This window comes from Poecilia reticulata, unplaced genomic scaffold, assembly GCF_904066995.2.
Source record: "Poecilia reticulata unplaced genomic scaffold, P_reticulata-male-v2 Scaffold_162, whole genome shotgun sequence".
Classification (NCBI taxonomy): domain Eukaryota; kingdom Metazoa; phylum Chordata; class Actinopteri; order Cyprinodontiformes; family Poeciliidae; genus Poecilia; species Poecilia reticulata.
Genome location: NW_027675260.1, coordinates 1 through 20,000, shown reverse-complemented (window position 1 = coordinate 20,000; position 20,000 = coordinate 1). Strand labels below are relative to the sequence as shown.

The following is a 20,000-nucleotide window of genomic DNA, read 5'->3' as shown; positions in this document are numbered from 1 at the left end:
CTACCCTAACCCTAACCCTAACCCTAACCCTAACCCTAACCCTAACCCTAACCCTAACCCTAACCCTAACCCCTAACCCTAACCCTAACCCTAACCCTAACCCTAACCCTAACCCTAACCCTAACCCTAACCCTAACCCTAACCCTAACCCTAACCCTAACCCTACCCTAACCCTAACCCTAACCCTAACCCTAACCCTAACCCTAACCCTAACCCTAACCCTACCCTAACCCTAACCCTAACCCTAACCCTAACCCTAACCCTAACCCTAACCCTAACCCTAACCCTAACCCTAACCCTAACCCTAACCCTAACCCTAACCCTAACCCTACCCTAACCCTACCCTAACCCTAACCCTAACCCTACCCTAACCCTAACCCTAACCCTAACCCTAACCCTAACCCTAACCCTAACCCAACCCTACCTAACCCTAACCCTAACCCTACCCCTACCCTAACCCTACCCTAACCCTAACCCTAACCCTAACCCTAACCCTACCCTAACCCTAACCTACTTTGAAACCCACCCGAACCGAACCTCGCCCGCGACCGCAGACGAAAGAGCCGACCTCGATATCCATTCCAAGTAGACCCGATTTTTAGCGCGCACGGCGGCCGCGCGGCGGCCGCTTGAAAATCGCAAAGTCGCTCAAAAACACTTTGAACTTTTTTCCAATGCTGCCGAATGGCGACCTTAACGATATATCCCCGCGATCGACACCAGGTGGCGCTTGACATTTGGGCGCATCGGGTTTTGCTGCCTTGCGGCAACTTCTCCCGAATGGCCGGGATGCTTCCCGGAGTCACCCCTCGCTGACATTAGGCAGCACCGCCTCCTGCCTCCGGGTGTCTGGGTGTCCCCCCCGCCCTCGTGAGCCCTTGTAAGTGCTGCCACTCTTTATCTCTGTTTGCGAAGTGGTCCAGTAAGCCATCTCTCGCCCGGGAGGCCCGGGTTCGCGGCCCGCTCGCACAGAGAACCCTTTTATGTACAAATTCTTGGAAAGGCGCTTTAACCTTTTTTGCCAAAACCATAGAAGAAGCCAAAAGTACCAGGAGCCGAGTCAACCCTCGTGGTTTGTGTAGTCCTGGGGCTGAGCCGTTCGCGCTCCACCCGAGAGACCTTGGTTCGATTCCCTCTGGCTACACAAATCATTTTATTTTTTTTTTGCAGAGTCCCGTTCCGCCAAATGGCTGGACACTCCCAGCAAATGGCTGGACCCTCCCCGGGACTCCGACGCCCTCAGCCCCGCGGCAAATTGTCAAAAATACCCATGCCTGGTTCTACGGAACCGGGACCGGTCCCTGGACCTCCACTGGACCGGCCCCGGTCCTGGAGGACCAGGGGGGGGGAGGGGGGGGGGAGGTGTCAGACTGGAGCATTCCTTTCGGATGTCCGGATCGGATGAGGTCATAGCATGAGCCAGGCACCCACATGGCTCGGTAGTCTTGCGGTATATCCCCTTCCTTCCACTTCGGCGCTCTCCCCCAGCGACCGGGGTACGATTCCCACCTACTTAGCTTTTTTTTTTTTTTTTTTTTTTTTTTTTGGCAAGTCACCTTCGCCAAATGGCTGGACGACTAGCCAACATATACTGCGACCGGAGAGTCCAGAGTGTTGGCGGCTCCGATTTCCACGACTGCCGATTTTTAATTAACCGTAAGAAAACGGTCAATACCTTCCGAGTCCATCGACCGGACGTCGTGCTCCACGGATTGCCCGTCGGCCATTGGAGGATCCCTTATGTCAGACTTACTCGAGGTCATAAGCACTATGAGCCAAAGCAACCCACATGGCTCGAGTAGTCTTGTGGTTTATCCCTTGCGGCAGCCCTCCGCAGACCGGGGTACGATTCCCACAAGCTACTTAAGCCTTTTCTATCTTTTTGGCCGACGACAGACATAAGCAGGCACTCTAGACGTCCGGATACCCTTTTCAGTCTCCTTATATCTCTTTTCTATTTTATTTTTGCCAAGTCCCGTTCCGCCAAATGGCTGGACCCTCCCAGCAAATGGCTGGACCCTCCCCGGGACTCCGACACCCTCAGCCCCGCAGCAAGTTGTCAAAAATCCCCCTGCCTGGTTCTCTGGAACCGGGACCGGTCCCTGGACCTCCAGTGGGCAAGCCCCGGTCCTGGAGGACCAGGGGGGGGAGTTATGGAGCTTTTTTGCCCGGGGTAGGGGCACCGAACCCCGGGTAGAGCGCAGACATTTGGCAGCATCCTGGATGTCTCCTTATGGCAGGGGACTTGTCAAAAAAGCACAAGTCCCGTTCCGCCAAATGGCTATACCGTTCCACCAAATGGCTGGAACCCAAGCCCGGGGCAGGCACCCGGACCCGGGAAGAGGCTCGGACATTTGGTGGAATCCCTGGATGTATCCTTATGGCTCGTGCCCCTGGTAAGGCAGCCATCTGGCAGCATTACCTCATGTTTCTGTATGTCCTGACATCGGCAGCATTACCCCTGATTCCGTATGTCCGGACCTGGCTGACGATCCTCGATGTCATAAGCACTATGAGCAAGGCAAGCCACATGGCTTGAGCGGTGTTGCGGTTCATGGTTCCCCCACTTGCAATGGATGCCTAATGGTTGGGGGTTCAAATCCCAGGGCGACGTTGATGATGATGATGATGGGGAGCGGAGCCGGAGCCCTCAATGAAAACCATTAAATTACAGGAGGCACTTCTGATTAAAGACATCCCTTTCGTGGTCAGACGTGGTTTGGGTCAGACTAACCACAAGACCATTCGAGCCACATTTTACATTATTAAATAATAAAAAAAGAACATCTTGCTTTGAACCTGCCATTCCCCGGCAGCAAGTCCTGCTGCAAGATGTCAGCCATTTCGAGAGAGCAATGTTTCGAAATGGCTGACATTTTGCAGCAAAGAGATGTCTCTCGAAACGGCTGACATCTTGCAGCAGAGTGGGATGTTTTGAAATGGCTGACATCTGTTTGCTGCAGGATGTAAGCCATTTCGAAATATCCCACTCTGCTGCAAGATGTCAGCCATTTCGAGAGAGCGATATTTCGAAATGGCTGACATTTTGCAGCAGAGTGGGATGTTTTGAAATGGCTGTAATTTTCACTAAGAGAAAAATGAACAACAATTTCCAAAAAAGAGAACATGATTAACTTTAATAAACAAACACTGAAAATCTAAAAAACTATGTACAATATAATATAAAATATATAAAACACACACACACACACAGCAAAAATTTACACTATTTACAAACTAAAATATAACACACACAGCAAAAATTCTAAAACTATTTACAAACTAAAATATAACACACACAGCAAAAATTCTAAAACTATTTACAACTTACAACTTACAACTATTTACAACTATTTACAATTTACAATCACTTTTTTTCCCGGCTGACGTTGCGCGTGCGCAACGTCAGCGGAATGGGGCTTGACCTCCTCCTCCTCTGCCCTCTTCCTCGTCCTCTCGTAGTTGGGGGAACGCGGGACCTCAACAATGGGACCCGCTGAAACAGAGGAGAGGGGCCCGGTTGTTCGGCGGTGGAGGGGCCGGGTTTCTCGGTGGCGGTGGAGGGGCCGGGTTTCTCGGCGGCGGTGGAGGGGCCGGGTTGCTCGGCGGCGGTGGAGGGGCCGGGTTTCTCGGCGGCGGTGGAGGGGCCGGGTTTCTCGGCGGCGGTGGAGGGGCCGGGTTTCTCGGCGGCGGTGGAGGGGCCGGGTTGCTCGGCGGCGGTGGAGGGGCCGGGTTGCTCGGCGGCGGTGGAGGGGCCGGGTTGCTCGGCGGCGGTGGAGGGGCCGGGTTGCTCCTCCTCCGGAGTGGGTGCAGCGGCGGCGGCGGCTTCTCGGCCCTCCTGCACGTCCAAGGACATCTCCGTCTCGGGCACGGACGACTGGGTGGTCTCTGTGAGAGACGACGGGGTGGGCTCTGTGGAGTGCGTGCTATATGAGCACGCCGTGCCCTCCGTCGTCTCGGACGCACAGGAGGACGCGGGTGGGTCGCTGCTGAGGGAACCAACGTTTCCCTCCGAGGAGTCGGAGGGATGCTGGAGCGCCATGCTCTGTAAGGTGACAAGAAGGTTTCAAACGTGAGAAAATTGGAGGAAGCAGTAGTACCGTTTGGGAGAAGCTGTGAAAGCTGCAGAATGGCCTGCCATTTCGCAGCTTTCGCAGCTGCTGCCAAATGGCTTCGAGGCAGGTAAGTAACCCAGGTAAGTCTAGGAGAGAGAGATGAGAACCCACCCTAGTCCTCTTTCGCGGAGTATCCACCTCCGACTCCTCCGTCTCCGACTCAACCACCGCCGCCGCTCTCTGAAATGAGAAAAAACAACAGTGAGTAGGGTGTGCGAGATGGAAAGAGCCATTCGGCAGCAGCCGAGAAAGCTCCCGAATGGCCAGCCATCCGGGAGCTTTCTCAGCTGCTGCCCAATGGCTTCGAGGCAGGTAAGTAAGTCTACGAGAGATGAAAACACCCACCTTTTTTCTTGGAGTCTCAAACTCCTCCGACTCCTGAACGGACGACGACGACAATGACGCCGCCGCCGCCGCTGCTGCTGCTGCTGCAGCAGTGTCCTCCGCCGGCACCACCACCGCTCCCTGAAATGTAAAAAGAACATCGATTTGGTTGTGCGACATGGAAGGAGCCATCCGGCAGCAGCCGAGAAAGCTCCCGAATGGCCAGCCATCCGGGAGCTTTCTCAGCTGCTGCCGAATGGCCAGCCATCCGGGAGCTTTCTCAGCTGATGCCGAATGGCCAGCCATCCGGGAGCTTTCTCAGCTGATGCCGAATGGCTTCGAGGAGGCAGGTAAGTGAGGCAGGTAAGTCGAGGACACGTGAAAACCCACCTTTTGGGAAGATGGGGATTTCCCCCACCTCTTCCCGGGGTCGGTGAGGCTGTCGAACGTCTTCCGTATCGCGGCGAGCTGGCTGCAGGACCGGTCGACGGCATAGTATTTCTCTGCCGTCGACACGTCATGGCACATCACAGAGCTAATGACCATACGCTCATCTGGGGGGAGGTGATCCCTCGCCTTTGGAAAAAAAGGTAAGTTAACAACATTTCCTCGTTACTTACCGTTATTAAACGCAAAACGTTAGATAATCACTTACATAGGTGGCGATGGACGTCCTAATATCGGTCACCGTCGGGGTGCCGGGCAAGCCCAAGTTGGCCCACTCCCTCTGCATGGGCAACAGGAGCTTGCAGCACTGCTTGTTGGCCTCGGTGAAGATAACAAGGTCCGTCTTCGGATGGAGTCTGGCACGGATGGCGAGCCACCTCTCCACCCACCCAAACTCCTCCTGGGTCAGGTACACCTTGGCCGAGCCGAAGGCTCGGTTCGTCTTATGTTCCTTAACCTTTTGGGAGGGAGAGAGAGAGAGAGAGGGGGTTGGGTTCCTCCCTGCCATTCCACGGCAGGACTCGCTGCTGCGGGATGTCCGCAGCAGCGAGTGATGATCCCAGATGGCAGCATGAACACTACATCCTTCGACCTACGTTTATGAGGAAGCCCTCGTCCAGCTCCTCATCCCTCGTATCCCTGGCCTCGGCGACCTCCAGAACCGTCATGTTCTGGAGGACGCCTGTCCTGTGGCCGTACACACAGGAGAGGTAGAGGGCGAGGAGCGCGTGGAACCTCCTCACGTCATCCCACGTTAGGAACTTCTCCAGGGTGTCTGAAAAGAGGAGGAAAAAAATTTCAAGGAAACCCATTAAAAGGCCTGGACACAGGTACGAGACACACACACACACACACACACACACACACACACACACACACACACACTCGAGGTGACAAAAGTCTATCTCACCAAGGACGCAGAGGATCTCCTCCCGGCACCTGGCCCGGCAAGCGCGGAGGTGACGCTTGGGGACCAGGTGCCTCAGCTTCGCCCTCTTGACCATGATCTGCCTGACCGCCACCCTTCGACCCAGGCCGGAGACTGCTGTGCACAGGGCCCTGTGCACAGCAACCAGGGTGCGCTTGGACACCCGGGAGGTGGGCGGAGGGGTCTCCCGGAAGTACCTCAGGAACTCCATTACATTTACATGGTAATGTTTCACCGTGGTGACCGCCATGCCGCACCTCCTCAGGTGTTCCGGCCATCTGCTCCGGAGGAAAAAAACGGTAAGAGTTAAACGAGAGGACACCAAAAAACATTCGCCAGCGTACGTCGGAGAGGGCCTTACTCATATATCCTGCGCACGTTATTCAAAACTTTCCACGTGGAGGACCACTTCCGCCATCCGCCAGGAAGCTGATGAACCGGTGGATCCTAGCAAGCTTGGAGCCCTGGTTCTCCTTCTGCTTCCTCCCATGGCTGGAGCCCTTCAGGTGATCCCAAAAGGACTCCATGTACCGGACTGCATACAAGAAATTTGAGAAGGTAAGTAAGGAAAGATTCGGGCAAGCACGGACGGACGGACAGACGTGACTCACAGACTGCCGGCGGGAGGAGCGGAATCGATCCAGGACTCCAGCTTGCTGCCACGTGCCTCCTGGTTGGGCGGGAGGTCCATGTCGTCCTCGGAAGAGGTCTCCGGCTGGGTGGCGGGTGGAGGGAGGTCAGGCAGTCCCGCGGACTGAAGCTTCTGAAGACGAGAGAAAAAAAACAAATGAATTGACTCATTGAAAATGCATTTTTAGGTGCTGCAATTTGCAAGCAGCAGGCCCTCCTTCCAGATGGCGGACATTCCGCAGCAGCGGGGCCTGCTGCTCGCAAACGGCAGCAGGAGGAGAACTCGCAGCCGGAAGTCAGTACTGCCCGGAAGGAAAAGACAGGTAGGTAACGTAGGTCATTGACTGTGGGAATGAATGAATGTCACATACCTGCTCCAGGTACTTGACCCGGTTGTCTTGCTTTTTCAGGGTCTTGGCCTGGACCCTGACTTTTCTTCGCAGCCGCTTCAGTTCGTCCTCCAGCACCTTGCAGTTGCCGCAGGTGGCCGGCGGCGAGGTGCAGGACGCTCCCTCCCTCGCGTCCTCCTCCTCGGGCAGGAGGTCCAGGGAGGACGTCATGGCGGGGTCCGGATTAGTGGCCCTCAGGTCCCTGAGTTGCTTGATCGTCAGGTCCCTCTTGACCCCGTCGATGACCTTCTTGAGCTCACCCGCCTCCATCTCAGGATGGCCCGTCTCGGAGAGATGTGTGTCTAGCCGAGACCGGGCGTATCCACATCCTTCGATGGGGCAGGTGAGCCCCCGGATATTGACCCTGTTTGAACCATAGTTCAAAAGGATCTTCCTCTCCTCTGCATTTTTAACAAAGTGTCTTGTTATCAAATGCTTGCCCAGATACCGATAATTGAAAAGGCAAATGGGGCACTCAGCCAGTGACTTGGGTGGGGCCATGTTCAATGATCTCTGTCTGTGGATGAAAAATTAAAGATAAATAACACTACTAAATAAAGCTAGTAAGTATCCCATTTTTAAGTGTTGGAAAAGGCTGTCAGCTACAGGATAGCTTGCTACCACCACATGCGCTAGCTAGCGCACGTGGCTAGCTAGCTAGCTAGCTAGCTAGCTCGGTGGCGGACATCTTGCAGCAGCAAGCAGCTACTGCAGAATGGTGGACATTCTGCAGCAGAGAGCCCTGCTGCAGAATGGCGGACATATTGCAGCTACACGCAGCTACTGCAGAATGGTGGACATTCTGCAGTAGCTGCTCTCTGCTGCAGAATGTCCAGCATTCTGCAGCACAGAGCCCTGCTGCAGAATGGCGGACATATTGCAGCTGCACGCAGCTACTGCAGAATGGTGGACATTCTGCAGTACCTGCTCTCTGCTGCAGAATGTCCAGCATTCTGCAGCAGAGAGCCCTGCTGCAGAATGGCGGACATTCTGCAGCAGAAAGCCCTGCTGCAGAATGCTGGACCTCCTGCAGTAGCTGGCTGCTTGCTGCTACAAGATGGCGGCCGCCACGCGGTGGCATGGCCAGCCAGCCAGCCAGCCAGCCAGCCAGCCAGCAAGCAAGCAAGCAAGCAAGCAACCAAGCAACCAAGCAAGCAACCAAGCAAGCAAGCACATGTAAGACAGTCAAAGCTAGCTAGCTAGCTAGCTAGCTAGCTAGCTAGCTAGCTACCGTGGTGGCGGACATCTTGCAGCAGCAAGCAGCTACTGCAGAATGTCCACCATTCTGCAGCAGAGAGCCCTGCTGCAGAATGGCGGACATTCTGCAGCAGAAAGCCCTGCTGCAGAATGCTGGACCTCCTGCAGTAGCTGGCTGCTTGCTGCTACAAGATGGCGGCCGCCACGCGGTGGCATGGCCAGCCAGCCAGCCAGCCAGCCAGCCAGCAAGCAAGCAAGCAAGCAAGCAAGCAAGCAACCAAGCAACCAAGCAAGCAAGCACATGTAAGACAGTCAAAGCTAGCTAGCTAGCTAGCTAGCTAGCTAGCTAGCTACCGTGGTGGCGGACATCTTGCAGCAGCAAGCAGCTACTGCAGAATGTCCACCATTCTGCAGCAGAGAGCCCTGCTGCAGAATGGCGGACATTCTGCAGCAGAAAGCCCTGCTGCAGAATGCTGGACCTCCTGCAGTAGCTGGCTGCTTGCTGCTACAAGATGGCGGCCGCCACGCGGTGGCATGGCCAGCCAGCCAGCCAGCCAGCAAGCAAGCAAGCAAGCAAGCAACCAAGCAACCAAGCAAGCAACCAAGCAAGCAAGCACATGTAAGACAGTCAAAGCTAGCTAGCTAGCTAGCTAGCTAGCTAGCTAGCTAGCTAGCTACCGTGGTGGCGGACATCTTGCAGCAGCAAGCAGCTACTGCAGAATGTCCACCATTCTGCAGCAGAGAGCCCTGCTGCAGAATGGCGGACATTCTGCAGCAGAAAGCCCTGCTGCAGAATGCTGGACCTCCTGCAGTAGCTGGCTGCTTGCTGCTACAAGATGGCGGCCGCCACGCGGTGGCATGGCCAGCCAGCCAGCCAGCCAGCAAGCAAGCAAGCAAGCAAGCAACCAAGCAACCAAGCAAGCAACCAAGCAAGCAAGCACATGTAAGACAGTCAAAGCTAGCTAGCTAGCTAGCTAGCTAGCTAGCTAGCTAGCTAGCTACCGTGGTGGCGGACATCTTGCAGCAGCAAGCAGCTACTGCAGAATGTCCACCATTCTGCAGCAGAGAGCCCTGCTGCAGAATGGCGGACATTCTGCAGCAGAAAGCCCTGCTGCAGAATGCTGGACCTCCTGCAGTAGCTGGCTGCTTGCTGCTACAAGATGGCGGCCGCCACGCGGTGGCATGGCCAGCCAGCCAGCCAGCCAGCCAGCCAGCCAGCCAGCCAGCCAGCCAGCCAGCCAGCAAGCAAGCAAGCAAGCAAGCAACCAAGCAACCAAGCAAGCAACCAAGCAAGCAAGCACATGTAAGACAGTCAAAGCTAGCTAGCTAGCTAGCTAGCTAGCTAGCTAGCTAGCTACCGCGGTGGCGGACATCTTGCAGCAGCAAGCAGCTACTGCAGAATGTGGACATTCTGCAGCAGAGAGCCCTGCTGCAGAATGTCCGCCATTCTGCAGCAGAAAGCCCTGCTGCAGAATGCTGGACCTCCTGCAGTAGCTGGCTGCTTGCTGCTGCAAGATGGCCGCCGCCACGCGGTGGCATGGCTGGTCAGCCCGCCAGCCAGCTAGCCAGCACATGTAAGACGGTTAAAAATTCGAAGGATTAATGGTTTAAAAGTTGCATTAACTGAGACTTACACATTTAAAAAAAAGTTTCTTTATAAAAACGTTTTCCAGCTGCTCCAGGGTAGCTTGCTAGCTCGCGCTAGCCAGCCACCACGTGCCCTGCAGGGGTACAGCCACCAAGCTACCCTGGAGCCCACACCTTTTTCCACACGGTTAAGATTTCATGCTTTAAGTTACCTTAACTTGACATGGTATTAAAGTTGCTTTTTAAACCCGCTTCTGTTCTTACTATAAATAAAAACTTACCTTCAATAGTTGTTTTCGTGTCTCCTGTGCTCCTATCTCCTAATGTCTGCTCCTCTCTGTCGCCGTCGAGCACTGAAGTCAGCCGCAGATTGCTGCACTCTGGCCACCTGGTATCAATTAACAGGTAACTCCCTTGGGAGGGGCAAGGGGCGGGACTTCGCCATCCAGCAGCAGGAGTGTCTGCTGCGGGATGTCAGGCCATTCGGGAGCATGCTGCTCAATGTCTACATTGCTTGCTAGGAGGTCATAAGCCCTGGGAGCACAGAGAACCGACATGGCTTCAGCGGTGCAGCGGTTTAAGGTGTCTGTCTCTTAGTGAATCACACAACACTATTCTCAGGGGTTCGAATCCCGGGGTGGAATCGGTCAACCACTCAAACTACTCCGCTAAGCTACAGGGGTCCAGTTGGTGGTTGACTACCGCACTGAGAAGCTCCAGCTGTGCTTTGTGCTGTGCTCTGCAGGATTTAAGCCACAAGAATATTCGAGCCACTGCAGCCGGAGCCACTTTTGACATTTTAATAAAAATAAAATAATAAAATAAAAAAAAACAAACAAACCTTGCTTTTCAGGTGGCGGCGGCGGCCATTCGGAAGCAAGCAGCGAGTTCTGCTGCTGCTGCAGGATGGCTGGTGATCGTTGGTTACCGCATCAATTTCGGTGACGCAGCTCGGTGAGAATTGGTTATTGTGGAAGCGGCACGAGTCCCGTTCCGCCGAATGGCCGGACCGTGTCCCGCCGAATGGCTGGAACCCAAGCCGGGGGAAGGCGCACGGACCCCGGGTAGGGGCTCAGACATTTGGCGGAATCCCTGGGCGTCTCCTTATGGCAGGAGACACGGTCAAAATAGCACGAGTCCCGTTCCAAATCCCGTTCCACCGAATGGCCGGACCGTCCCACCGAATGGCTGGAACCCAAGCCGGGGGCAAGGCGTCCGGACCCGGGTGTGGGCTAAGACAATCGGCAGCATCCCTGGGCGTCTCCTTATGTCTCGCGCCCCTGGGAATGCTCCGGCTTGGGGTTGTCAATCGTGTGGCTCCTGTAACTTGGCGGCTCATTTTCAGGCTCCTTCATAAATGAGTCTGGCACAGCAAAGAGTGGAACCTAAATCGGGAGCAATTTATTCAACATGACTCCTGTGGCTTGGTGGGGATTTTTAGCCTCCCTCCCTCTTAACGAGTCCAGGTACTCTGAAAAGTCTCTCTCTCTCTCGGTCTCTCTCTCGGATTTTTTTCGGCACCACCACTGACGGCTCCTGTAGTCTGGTGATTTGCATCGACCGGGAGAAGGAGATGCTGATGCTCCTGTAGTCTGGTGATTTACATCGACGAGGAGAAGGAGGAGATGCTGATGATACTCCATGTCGATGTCTAAATTACTTGCTATGTGCTAACGTGTGCTAACGGCAAAGGCACGTGGCTGGAGTGGTGCAGCGGTGCAGTTTATGGTTCCCCAACTCACAATGAATGGCAGCCCCGTCTTTCACGGTCGGGGATCGAATCCCAGGGCTGCGTAGGCGAGGCACTCGCGACGAAAGCCGCTAAACTACAGGACCCATGTGTACAAAAGCACAGCTGGCTGGCCCCTCGCTTCAGCAGGTGGCGAAAGCAGTACACCGGAGATTGCCTCGCTCTGTATACCGTGACACTAATTGAGCCACCGCTCCGGCCAATTCTTTTTTCCACATGGTATCGGGGAGGGGAGGAGCTAGCTAGCTAGCTAGCCCGCTGCAATTGGCTGGACATTTGGAAGCATCGATAAATGATCCAGATGGCTGGACATTTGGAGGTCATAACCACTATGAGCAAAGATAACCCACATGGCTCCTGTAGTCTAGTGGTTTAGCTGCCCGCTCTCCGCCCCAGAGACCCGGGTTCGCTTCCCGCTGGCTGCAGAAAGCCTTTTGTTTTTTTGCAAAGTCCCGTTCCGCCAAATGGCTGGACCGTCCCACGAAATGGCTGGACCCTCCCCGGGATTCGGACGCCCTCAGCCCCGCAACAAGTTGTCAAAAATACCCCTTGCCTGGTTCTCCGGAACCGGGACCGGCCCCCGGACCCTCCGCCGGACCGGCCCCGGTCCTGGAGGACCGGGGGGGGAGTTATGGAGCTTCTTTCCCCGGGGTAGGTGCACCGGACCCCGGGTAGGAGCTCAGACATTTGGCGGAATCCCTGGACGTCTCCTTATGGCAGGGGACTTGGTCACAAAGGCACGAGTCCCCTTCCGCCGGATGGCTAGACCGTTCCACCAAATGGCTGTAACTCAAGCCGGGGGAAGGCACCCGGACCCGGGAAGGGGCTCGGACATTCGGCAGCATACCCGGGCGTCTCCTTATGGCAGGGACTTGTTAAACGGCCATACGGCAGCATCCCATTATGCTCCCATATGGCAGGCCCCTCCCTCCCCAACAAAAGGGCTCAGGAATGGAAACTCGCTACCCTTTCGTTCCTGGGACCCTCCCCCACCGGCCCGAATCCAACCCCCACCCGACCTAGGCTCCCAAAGGACTTTTCGGGCTGGATTACACTCGCAGACATACGGCAGCAAAACACGATCTCGCCTTATGGCGACCCGGTTCTCCGGTACCGGGACCGCCCGAGGCGATAACGGACACCGGGCTTCCGTTAAGGGCGCCCCCGCACGACCTCTGCTCCGAACCCCGCGGCTCTGGGACCTCGGGAAAGCAGAAACCCCAACCCTAGTCCGCGACATACGGCAGCATGGCCTTGTGCTCCCAACTGGCTGGCCCCTCCCTCCCCAACCAAAGGGCTCAGGAATGGAAACTCGCTACCTTTACGTTCCTTGGACCCTCCCCCACCGGCCCGAATCCGAACCGCACCCGACCTGCGCTCTCACAGGATTTTTCAGGCTCAAACACACTTGCAGACATACGGCAGCATTACCTTAGGCTCCCATATGTCAGGCCCGCCAAATGATTACGGACGTCCTGACATTTGGGAGCATGATTCCATATGTCCGGACCTCGATGTCATAAGCACTACGAGCGAAGGCAACCCACATGGCTTGAGCGGTGCTGCGGTTCATGGTCCCCCCACTTGCAATGGATTGCTGCCCCGTGATGGTTGGGGATCGAATCCCGGGGTGGAATTGGTCAACCACTCAAACTACTCCGCTAAGCTACAGGAGTCCAGTTCGCTTCTACCGCACTTAGAAGCTCCAGCTCCTCTGCATCTGTTCTCCTTGCTGTATACCACAAGAGTATTCGAGCCACTGCTTCAGCCACTTCTTTTTTACACATTGTATGAAAGAGCTAGCGAGCTTAGCTAACTAGCCCGCTGCAATTGGCTGGACATTTGGAAGCATCGATAAATGATTCCAGATGGCTGGACATTTGGAGGTCATAACCACTATGAGCAAAGATAACCCACATGGCTCCTGTAGTCTAGTGGTTTAGCTGCCCGCTCTCCGCCCCAGAGACCCGGGTTCGCTTCCCGCTGGCTGCAGAAAGCCTTTTGTTTTTTTTGCAAAGTCCCGTTCCGCCAAATGGCTGGACCGTCCCACGAAATGGCTGGAACCCAAGCCGGGGGCAAGGCGTCCGGACCCGGGTGTGGGCTAAGACATTCGGCAGCATCCCTGGGCGTCTCCTTATGTCTCGCGCCCCTGGGAATAATGCAGCCGTCCGGCAGCATTACCCCTGATTCCGTATGTCCGGAGGAGGGTTCGGTTCTATTCGTTTCCGGCTTGGGGTTGTCAATCGTGTGGCTACTGTAGCTTGGTGGGTCATTCAGGCTACTTCGTAGACGAGTGAGTGAGTGAGCCTGGCACAACAAAAAGCGTCACCTCAGTCGCGAGCAATTTATTCGACATGACTCCTGTAGTCTGGTGATTTTCTTGGTTTCCAGAAATGAGGATCGAGGAGGAGGAGGAGGAGGAGGAGGAGCAGATGCTGATGCTCCATGACGATGTCTAAATTACTTGCTATCAGGTGTGCTAACGGCAAAGGCACATGGCTGGAGCGGTGCAGCGGTTTATGGTGCTCCAACTCGCAATGAATGGCAGCCCCGTCTTTCACGGTCGGGGATCGAATCCCAGGGCTGCGTAGGCGAGGAACTCGCCACGAAAGCCGCTAAACTACAGGACCCATGTGTACAAAAGCACAGCTGGCCGGCCCCTCGCTTCAGCAGGTGGTCGTAGCAGTTCACCGGAGATTGCCTCGCTCTGTATACCGTGACACTAATTGAGCCACCGCTCCGGCCAATTCTTTTTTCCACATGGTATCGGGGAGGGGAGGAGCTAGCGAGGCTAGCCCGCTGCAATTGGCTGGACATATGGAAGCATCGATAAATGATTCCAGATGGCTGGACATTTGGAAGCATCGATAAATGATTCCAGATGGCTGGACATTTGGAGGTCATAAGCACTATGAGCCAAGACAACCCACATGGCTCCTGTAGCTTAGTGGTTTAGCTGCCCGCTCTCCGCCCCAGAGACCCGGGTTCGCTTCCCGCTGGCTGCAGAAAGCCTTTTGTTTTTTTTGCAAAGTCCCGTTCCGCCAAATGGCTGGACCGTCCCACCGAATGGCTGGACCCTCCCCGGGACTCGGACGCCCTCAGCCCCGCAGCAAGTTGTCAAAAATACCCCTTGCCTGGTTCTCCGGAACCGGGACCGGCCCCCGGACCCTCCGCCGGACCGGCCCCGGTCCTGGAGGACCGGGGGGGGGAGTTATGGAGCTTTTTTGCCCGGGGTAGGGGCACCGAACCCCGGGTAGGGGCTCGGACATTTGGCAGCATCCCTGGGCGTCTCCTTATGGCTCGTGCCCCTGGTAAGGCAGACATCCGGCAGCATCCCAGTATGCTCCCAAATGGCCGGCCCCTCCCTCCCCAACCAAAGGGCTCAGGAATGGAAACTCGCTCCCCTTTCATTCCTTGGACCCTCCCCCACCGGCCCGAATCCGAACCGCACCCGACCTAGGCTCCCAAAGGACTTTTCGGGCTGGATTACACTCGCAGACATACGGCAGCAAAACACGATCTCGCCTCATGGCGACCCGGTTCTCCGGTACCGGGACCGCCCGAGGCGATAACGGACACCGGGCTTCCGTTAAGGGCGCCCCCGCACGACCTCTGCTCCGAACCCCGCGGCTCTGGGACCTCGGGAAAGCAGAAACCCCAACCCTAGTCCGCGACATACGGCAGCATGGCCTTGTGCTCCCAACTGGCTGGCCCCTCCCTCCCCAACCAAAGGGCTCAGGAATGGAAACTCGCTACCCTTCCGTTCCTTGGACCCTCCCCCACCTGCCGGAATCAGAACCGCACCCGACCTGCGCTCTCACAGGATTTTTCAGGCTCAAACACACTCGCAGACATACGGCAGCATTCCCGTATGCTCCCATATGGCGACCCGGTTCTCCGGTACCGGGACCGCACGAGGCGATACCGGACCCCGGGCTTTCGTTAAGAGGCCCCCGCACGACCTCTGCTCCGAACCCCGCGGCTCTGGGACCTCGGAAAACACAAAACCCAAACCCTAGCCACCTTAGGGTTTCCCAAGTTTCTCGCATGGCTTTTTATACAGAGTTCCGCTTCCGGCTCGGTCCCCACATGAGGGGTCCCGTCGACCGACCGCCCGGTCGACGGGACCCACGCCGGGGAACCCCCTGGACCCGCGGGAGAGCCCCCCCCCGTTCGTTCCCCTCTGGCGCTTGACCTTTTGACCTGCAGCAGCAGACCTGCGACATTCGGCAGCATCCCAGTATGCTCCCAAATGGCCGGCCCCTCCCTCCCCAACCAAAGGGCTCAGGAATGCAAACTCGCTCCCCTTCCGTTCCTGGGACCCTCCCCCACCGGCCCGAATCAGAACCGCACCCGACCTAGGCTCCCACAGCTTTTTTCAGGCTGGATTACACTTGCAGACATACGGCAGCAAAACACGATCTCGCCTCATGGCGACCCGGTTCTCCGGTACCGGGACCGCACGAGGCGATAACGGACACCGGGCTTCCGTTAAGGGGCCCCCACACAACCTCTGCTCTGAACCCCGCGGCTCTGGGACCTCGGGAAAGCCGAAACCCCAACCCTAGTCCGCGACATACGGCAGCATCCCCGTATGCTCCCAACTGGCTGGCCCCTCCCTCCCCAACCAAAGGGCTCAGGAATGGAAACTCGCTACCCTTCCGTTCCTTGGACCCTCCCCCACCGGCCCGAATCCGAACCGCACCCGACCTGCGCTCTCACAGGATTTTTCAGGCTCAAACACACTCGCAGACATACGGCAGCATGACACGATCTCGCCTTATGGCGACCCGGTTCTCCGGAACCGGGCCGCCCGAGGCGATACCGGACCCCGGGCTTTCGTTAAGGGCGCCCCCGCCCGACCTCTGCTCCGAACCCCGCGGCTCTGGGACCTCGGGAAACACAAAACCCAAACCCTAGCCACCTCAGGGTTTCCCAAGGTTCTCGCATGGCTTTTTATACATAGTACCGCTTCCGGCTCGGTCCCTACACGAGGGGTCCCGTCGACTGGCGACTGGACCCACGCCGGCAAACCCCCGGACCCGCGGGAGCCCACCGTTCACCTCTGGTGCTTGACCTTTTGGCCTGCAGACCTGCGACATCCGGAAGCATTCCCTTAGGCTCCCATCTGTCTGGCCCGTACCCTCTTAACCAAAGGGCTCAGGAATGGAAACTCGCTACCCTTTTAATCCTGGGACCCTCCCCCACCGGCCCGAATCCGAACCGCACCCGACCTAGGATCCCTCCACAGCTTTTTTCAGGCTCAAACACACTCGCAGACATTTGGCAGCAAACGTCGATCTCGCCTTATGGCCGGAATCACCACCCCACGAGGTCAAGGGTCGACCCCTCAACCGGTCCTCCTTCCCATCACCCGATGCCTCCGTATGGCAAAAGCGCTTCCCCAAGGCCCTCCCGGGACCCCGCCCCACCTCTGAGCCCACCCGCACCCGAACTGCGCTCCCACAGCTCTTCTCAGGCTCAAACACACTCGCAGACATTTCGCAGCATAACACAATCTCGCATTATGGCTGGATTAACGACCCCACGAGGTCAAGGGTCGACCCCTCGACCGGTCCTCCTTCCGGTCGACCGATGCCTCCATATGGCAAAAGGGCCCCCCCGCGGCCCCCCCGCGGCCCCCCCCGGGACCCCGCCCCACCTCGGAGCCCACCCCACCTCAATCCGGCCTTTGGAGACCCTTTCCGATTCGCCCTATCCCCATATGGCCGGAATGAGCCCAAACGACTACACCCCAGCGATCAGAGAAAATGGAAAACACCTGGCTCTTCAAAAACAATACTGGAGCTCCCCCAAGTGTGTCTGGAGCCACACTACACATCCTCCCGAATGGCGAAACTGATCCCGTATTCCCCATGCAAATGCTGCAGAATGGCTGGGTCTTGACACCTGACATCCGGAAGCAAGTTCCGCCATGGCGCAGCATTCTCAACCCAAGTCAGGGCCGAGGGCTCTAACCCTAACCCTAACCCTAACCCTAACCCTAACCCTAACCCTTACCCTAACCCTAACCCTAACCCTAACCCTAACCTCGCGGCCTGGCTCCATTAACCACTCGCGGCCCTGGCTCCATTAACCACTCGCGGCCCTGGCTCCATTCACCACTCGCGGCCCTGGCTCCATTCACCACTCGCGGCCCTGGCTCCATTCACCACTCGCGGCCCTGGCTCCATTCACCACTCGCGGCCCTGGCTCCATTCACCACTAACACTTTGTCATTTTTCTGTTGTCTGAACATATTTCTAAGTGTTGGTTGGGAACACTTTGTCATTTTTTGTCTATCACCCACTTTTCAGACTTTCCTTTATTCTCATTCAGGTAGTGTTTTTCCGCATAAGGTGTTTAAATCCCAATCACTTCTTTTTGTGCCCCTGGTAAGGCATAGAGCTTTCAGAGCAGCCAGAGCAGCTGGGGGCAATCGCGCAATCAGCGCCCTGCCCGCCTGCTGCTGCTGCTGCCGCTGCCGCCGCCTCGCAATCAGGCTCAATAGGACCCAGCTGCCCGTTCCACCCTCGCTGCTGCAAACTTCTCCGGACAACAACGCTTCTGCCGGACGTTTCTACTGCAGGACGTGTGTCCAGATGCCCCAACAACCACGCTGCCCCGTCTGCCAAGGCAAGTTTGCTCAGCTGCCCAAGCATTTAGAGCGTTTTCATTGCATTTTAAACCCTGTTGAACGGAAGATACTAGTAGCCTTCGCCCACAGACGGGTGAACATCCGTGGGATGGCCTGCCCAGTCAGGGCTTGCGGATACTCTGGTCCAAGGGTGGACAGACACCTATCCAGGGTTCACAACCGCCTCGAGCCACAGGTGTTACGCGACCTCCTTCTCCAGCTTCAGTGGCGTTCCACTCTCCGCGCCATCGCAGAGCTTCGCTCCACGGATCCGACCCCGCCGCTGGCATCCGGCCTGGATGCCCAAGACCCGAACAGCAGAGCTCCAGAGTCGCAGGGAGAGGACGCAGACGTGTCGTCGTCTCCTGGCCCCACACAACGCAGGGCGCCACGGCCGCTTTCAAGTACAGACTCTTCTCCTCATGCTGTCACCATGCCTGCTTCTGCTTCTCCGCCTGGTTCACCTGCAGCCACCGGAGCCCCGTCTCCTGCAGCCACCGGAGCCCCGTCTCCTGCAGCTTCTCCGCAGGGCCAGACCGACTCTGATTCCCCTGCAACATCAACCTCCACAAGGCCAGTCAGAGGACTTGCCCTGCTGCCATTTGCTCCAAGGAAGTTTCCACCACCCGTGGAGCGCTACCTTGAAGAGTTCCATTCAGATCTGCGGGGTGCCCTGCCGAGCGCACAGCACAGGATGAACGCACGCTCCAAGCTGGGTCGGGTCCGTAGCTTTCTCTCATTTATTGCACACGGCAGGCAGGTCAACCCCACCTGGAAGTTCCTGGACGACGTGGAACGGGTCCACGCCTTCCCGCAGGCACTGAAGCTGAAGAAAAGAGCCATAACGACTGTTAAAGTTTACCTGGTGAACCTGTCCCAGTTCATGGATTACTTTGCCGCTACACCCCCGCGGGAATGCAGGCTGACCCGGAGACAGATCACCGCCGTCAGCAGAGCGGTCAAGGCTGACCTCCTCCAAATAGCCACCGAGGTGACCCTCCACCAGATCGAAGTTAAGCGCTCCAAGGAACGGCGGACCGTCACCAGAACCCAGCTGAGAACCTGCAAGACCCTGGCCAGGACGACAATCCCTTCCCTGCTAAGAAAGCTGGAGAACCAGCCAACCATCCAGTTGCGGAACCAGTTCTATGGTTACCTAGCTTGCTATCTCTCTGCGGTCTATGGTCACAGAGCAGGGGTCTTGACAAACATGACTGCCGACGAGCTCCAGGAAGCGATTGATGAAGCCAGGAAGGCGCTCCGGGCTTTGTGATTAATGTAAGTTTCTGGTAGAACCAGACCTGGTAGAACCAGACCTGGGGAACGGGCATGGGAAGCTAATCTAATCTAATCTGATCTCTCCTCAGGTGAGGAGGCACAAGACGAACCGTGCGTTCGGCGCCGCCCAGCTGTTCTTGAGCCATGCCGAGTTCGGGTGGTTCGTACGTTGGATGGGTGTCCGCCGGCTGCTGGAACCACGCTGCAAGCTACTGTTTTCAGCGCACAACAGACGCGTATAAGACGGCTAAGCAAATACGCGGCGTGTGCATGGAGCTCAATGGGACTTCCGGGCCGTCCCACGGTAACCGATCTAAGGACAGCGGTAGCGACCCACGTGAGTGATCCATTAACGGCTCTGAACTCACCCGCTTTTCTGTTTTTAAATGTATTTTCTGGTTCTACGCAGGCACGGATGCGCACGGCAGCGAGGTCAGGGGACAACTGTCTAGGGTCATGTGTCATGACACGAGGACCGCGGACCGGTACTATGCCAACCATCTCACCGCGGAGCAATTGGCTGACATCCGGAACGCGTTCGACCGAGCCACAGCACCCCAATCCTCTCCGAGCTCTGAAGATCCAGGGCCGCTAGTCCTGCCAGTGTACTGGCTACGGATGGTGACTCCTCGGGGGATCTGGCTCCATCAAGCAGTCCTACAGAGACGGAGCCACCCACTGGAACTATTCAATAAGATTTAAATGTTTACCGCTAAAT

General features: G+C 56.6%; 4 protein-coding genes across 4 annotated transcripts; 1 reads left to right on the top strand and 3 right to left on the bottom strand.

Annotated features, from left to right (window-relative positions):
• Positions 1-3,264: 3,264 nt before the first annotated feature.
• Positions 3,265-5,009, bottom strand: LOC145550707 (uncharacterized). The gene is made up of 4 exons (XM_081604496.1): positions 4,830-5,009; positions 4,461-4,580; positions 4,227-4,295; positions 3,265-4,045 (listed from the first exon to the last, which is right to left on the bottom strand). The coding sequence occupies exons 1-4, from the start codon at positions 4,983-4,985 to the stop codon at positions 3,368-3,370; spliced, it is 1,023 nt and encodes a 340-aa protein (XP_081460622.1). The 5' UTR covers positions 4,986-5,009; the 3' UTR covers positions 3,265-3,367.
• Positions 5,005-6,217, bottom strand: LOC145550708 (uncharacterized). Its single transcript, XM_081604497.1, has 4 exons — positions 6,176-6,217; positions 5,797-6,092; positions 5,483-5,661; positions 5,005-5,343 (listed from the first exon to the last, which is right to left on the bottom strand). The coding sequence occupies exons 2-4, from the start codon at positions 6,062-6,064 to the stop codon at positions 5,065-5,067; spliced, it is 726 nt and encodes a 241-aa protein (XP_081460623.1). The 5' UTR covers positions 6,065-6,092; positions 6,176-6,217; the 3' UTR covers positions 5,005-5,064.
• Positions 6,218-6,421: 204 nt separating this feature from the next.
• Positions 6,422-11,652, bottom strand: LOC145550706 (uncharacterized). The gene is made up of 3 exons (XM_081604495.1): positions 9,899-11,652; positions 6,816-7,350; positions 6,422-6,577 (listed from the first exon to the last, which is right to left on the bottom strand). Exons 2-3 carry the CDS (start codon positions 7,332-7,334, stop codon positions 6,422-6,424), a joined length of 675 nt encoding a protein of 224 aa, XP_081460621.1. The 5' UTR covers positions 7,335-7,350; positions 9,899-11,652.
• Positions 11,653-17,679: 6,027 nt separating this feature from the next.
• Positions 17,680-19,672, top strand: LOC145550709 (uncharacterized). The gene is made up of 2 exons (XM_081604498.1): positions 17,680-19,282; positions 19,372-19,672. The coding sequence occupies exon 1, from the start codon at positions 17,970-17,972 to the stop codon at positions 19,275-19,277; it is 1,308 nt and encodes a 435-aa protein (XP_081460624.1). The 5' UTR covers positions 17,680-17,969; the 3' UTR covers positions 19,278-19,282; positions 19,372-19,672.
• The last annotated feature ends 328 nt before the right edge of the window (positions 19,673-20,000 follow it).

Excerpts from the sequence above, each read along its gene's own strand:
- LOC145550706 (XM_081604495.1), bottom strand. The coding sequence starts at position 7,334 with ATGGCCCCACCCAAGTCACTGGCTGAGTGCCCCATTTGCCTTTTCAAT. Across the intron at positions 6,578-6,815 it reads GGGTCAAGTACCTGGAGCAG|AAGCTTCAGTCCGCGGGACT; the intron begins GTATGTGACATT and ends TCTCGTCTTCAG.
- LOC145550708 (XM_081604497.1), bottom strand. The coding sequence starts at position 6,064 with ATGGCGGTCACCACGGTGAAACATTACCATGTAAATGTAATGGAGTTC. Across the intron at positions 5,662-5,796 it reads GGAGATCCTCTGCGTCCTTG|ACACCCTGGAGAAGTTCCTA; the intron begins GTGAGATAGACT and ends TCCTCTTTTCAG. Across the intron at positions 5,344-5,482 it reads ACGAGGGCTTCCTCATAAAC|GTTAAGGAACATAAGACGAA; the intron begins GTAGGTCGAAGG and ends CCCTCCCAAAAG.
- LOC145550707 (XM_081604496.1), bottom strand. The coding sequence starts at position 4,985 with ATGGTCATTAGCTCTGTGATGTGCCATGACGTGTCGACGGCAGAGAAA. Across the intron at positions 4,581-4,829 it reads AATCCCCATCTTCCCAAAAG|GGAGCGGTGGTGGTGCCGGC; the intron begins GTGGGTTTTCAC and ends TTTACATTTCAG. Across the intron at positions 4,046-4,226 it reads CTCCGCGAAAGAGGACTAGG|AGCATGGCGCTCCAGCATCC; the intron begins GTGGGTTCTCAT and ends GTCACCTTACAG.
- LOC145550709 (XM_081604498.1), top strand. The coding sequence starts at position 17,970 with ATGCCCCAACAACCACGCTGCCCCGTCTGCCAAGGCAAGTTTGCTCAG.